This window comes from Propithecus coquereli, unplaced genomic scaffold, assembly GCF_000956105.1.
Source record: "Propithecus coquereli isolate 6110/MARCELLA unplaced genomic scaffold, Pcoq_1.0 Scaffold13, whole genome shotgun sequence".
In the NCBI taxonomy this organism is placed as follows: Eukaryota; Metazoa; Chordata; class Mammalia; order Primates; family Indriidae; genus Propithecus; species Propithecus coquereli.
The window spans coordinates 285,407-288,427 of NW_012137191.1; the positions used below are offsets into that span (position 1 = coordinate 285,407).

The following is a 3,021-nucleotide window of genomic DNA, read 5'->3' on the forward strand; positions in this document are numbered from 1 at the left end:
AAACACCCCCAAATAGCCAAAGCAATCCTGAGCAAAAAGAATAAAGACATCACACGACCTGATTTCAGAGTTTACTACAAAGCTATACTGGTACTGGCATAAAAACAGACACATAGAGCAGTGAAACAGAATAGAGAATCCAGGTATAAATCCACCCATTTACAGCTAACTCAACTTCAAAAAAGGCACCAAAAACATAATGGGGAAAGGAAAGTCTCTTCAATAAATGCTGCTAGACAACTATATGCAGAAGAATGAAACTAGACCCCTATATCTCACCATACACAAAAATGAAATCAAAATGGATTAAAGACAGAAATCTAGACCTGTAATGCTGAAAACACTGGGGAAACACTCCAGGACATTAGTCTGGGCAAAGATGATTTTTGTGTAAGACTTCAAAAGCCCAGGCAACCAAAGCAAAACTAGATAAATGTGATTACATAAAGCTAAAAAGTTTCTTCACAGCAAAGGAAACAATCAACAAAGTGAAGAGACAACTCACAGAATGGGAAAAAATCTTTGCAAACTACCCATCCGACAAGGGATTAATAACCAAAATAGATAAGGAGCTCAAACAACATACTAGCAAAAACCAAATAATCTGATTAGAAATGGGCAAAAGATCTGAATAGACCTTTCTCGAAAGAAGACATACAAATAGCCAACATGCATTTGAAAAAGTGCTCAACATCATTAATCATCAGAAAAACGCAAATCAAAATTACAGTGAGATATTATCTCACTCCATAAAATGGCTTGTATCAAAAAGGCAATAGTGGATGCTGGCAAGGATGTGGAGAAAAGGGAGTCCTCATACTGTAAATTAGTATAGCCACTCTGAAGAACAGTATGGAGATTCCTCAAAAAACTAAAAACAGCCTTTCTGCCTGTGGACGCTGCCGAGGAAGCATCGTTAAAGTCTCTCTTCCCACTGCCTTCATGTCTAAGCCAGAGTCTCCTAAAGAACCCGAACAGCTGCGGAAGCTATTCATCGGAGGGTTGAGCTTTGAAACGACCGATGAGAGTCTGAGGAGCCATTTTGAGCAATGGGGAACGCTCACGGACTGTGTGGTAATGAGAGATCCAAACACCAAGCGCTCCAGGGGCTTTGGGTTTGTCACATATGCCACTGTGGAGGAGGTGGATGCAGCAATGAATGCACGGCCACACAAGGTGGATGGAAGAGTTGTGGAACCAAAGAGAGCTGTCTCCAGAGAAGATTCTCAAAGACCAGGTGCCCACTTAACTGTGAAAAAGATCTTTGTTGGTGGCATTAAAGAAGATACTGAAGAATATCACCTAAGAGACTATTTTGAACAGTATGGGAAAATAGAAGTGATTGAAATCATGACTGACAGAGGCAGTGGCAAGAAGAGGGGCTTTGCTTTTGTAACCTTTGATGACCATGATTCTGTGGATAAGATTGTCATTCAGAAATACCATACTGTGAATGGCCACAACTGTGAAGTAAGGAAAGCCCTGTCAAAGCAAGAGATGGCTAGTGCTTCACCCAGCCAAAGAGGTCAAAGTGGTTCTGGAAACTTTGGTGGCGGTCGTGGAGGTGGTTTTGGTGGGAATGACAACTTTGGCCATGGAGGAAACTTCAGTGGTCGAGGTGGCTTTGGTGGCAGCTGTGGTGGTGGTGGATATGGTGGCAGTGGGGATGGGTACAATGGATTTGGTAATGATGGAAGCAATTTTGGAGGTGGTGGAAGCTACAATGATTTTGGCAATTACAACAATCAGTCTTCAAATTTTGGACCCATGAAGGGAGGAAATTTTGGAAGCAGAAGCTCTGGCCCCTATGGTGGTGGAGGCCAATACTTTGCCAAACCACGAAACCAAGGTGGCTATGGTGGTTCCAGTAGCAGCAGTAGCTATGGCAGTGGCAGAAGGTTTGAATTATTCCCAGGAAACAAAGCTTAGCAGGAGAGGAGAGCCAGAGAAGTGACAAGGAAGCTACAGGTTACAACAGATTTGTGAACTCAGCCAAGCACAGTGGTGGCAGGGCCTAGCTGCTACAAAGAAGACATGTTTTAGACAATACTCATATGTATGGGCAAAAAACTTGAGAACTGTATTTGTGACTAATTGTATAACAGGTTATTTTAGTTTCTGTTCTGTGGAAAGTGTAAAGCATTCCAACAAAGGGTTTTAATGTAGATTTTTCTAAATGTAATAGCTGATCATGACGCTGAATAAATGTGTCTTTTTTTTTTTTTTTTTTTAATGTGCTGTGTAAAGTTAGTCTACTCTGAAGCCATTTTGGTAAACTTCCCCAAAAGTGTGAAGACAGAATTCCTTCAGGGTGATACCAGGTTCTATTTGAAATTCATTTACGACCTGCTTGGGTGGAGAAGCCATTGTCTTCAGAAACCTTGGTGTAGTTGAACTTACGGTTACTGTTGTGACCTGAAGTTCACCATTAAAAGGGTTCATCCAAGGAAAATCATAGAATTATTGGTTATAAAGATGATTGTTAGCATATCCTATGCAATATATCTAAATTGAATAATGGTACCAGATAAAATTATAGATGGGAATGAAGCTTGTGTATCAACCATTATCATGTGTAATCAATAAACGATTTAATTCTCTTGAAAAAAAAAAACAAAAAAACTAAAAATAGTACTACGATATGATCCAGAAATAATTCTGCTGGGTATATAAGCAAAAGAAAGGAAATCAATATATCAAAAAGACATCTGCATCCCTATGTTTATTGCAGCACTATTCACAATAGCCAAAATATGGAATCAATCTAAGTACCCATCAACAAATAAATGGATAAAAAAATGGTATATTGACACAATGGAATATGATTCAGCCATAAAAAGAATGAAATCCTGAGATTTGCAACAACATGGATGGAACTGGATGTCATTATGTTAATTTAAATAACCAAGCACAGAAAGACAAAAATTGCATGTTCTCACTCATATGTGGGAGCTAAAAAAAAAAATGTGGTTCTCATGAAGATAGAGAATAAATTGGTGGTTACCAGAGGCTAGGAGGGGT

General features: G+C 39.4%; 1 protein-coding gene across 1 annotated transcript; it reads left to right on the forward strand.

Annotated features, from left to right (window-relative positions):
- The first annotated feature begins 872 nt into the window (after window positions 1-872).
- On the forward strand, window positions 873-2,605 carry LOC105805541 (heterogeneous nuclear ribonucleoprotein A1-like). The gene has a single exon (XM_012638448.1). The coding sequence runs from the start codon at window positions 943-945 to the stop codon at window positions 1,927-1,929; it is 987 nt and encodes a 328-aa protein (XP_012493902.1). The 5' UTR covers window positions 873-942; the 3' UTR covers window positions 1,930-2,605.
- Window positions 2,606-3,021: the final 416 nt, after the last annotated feature.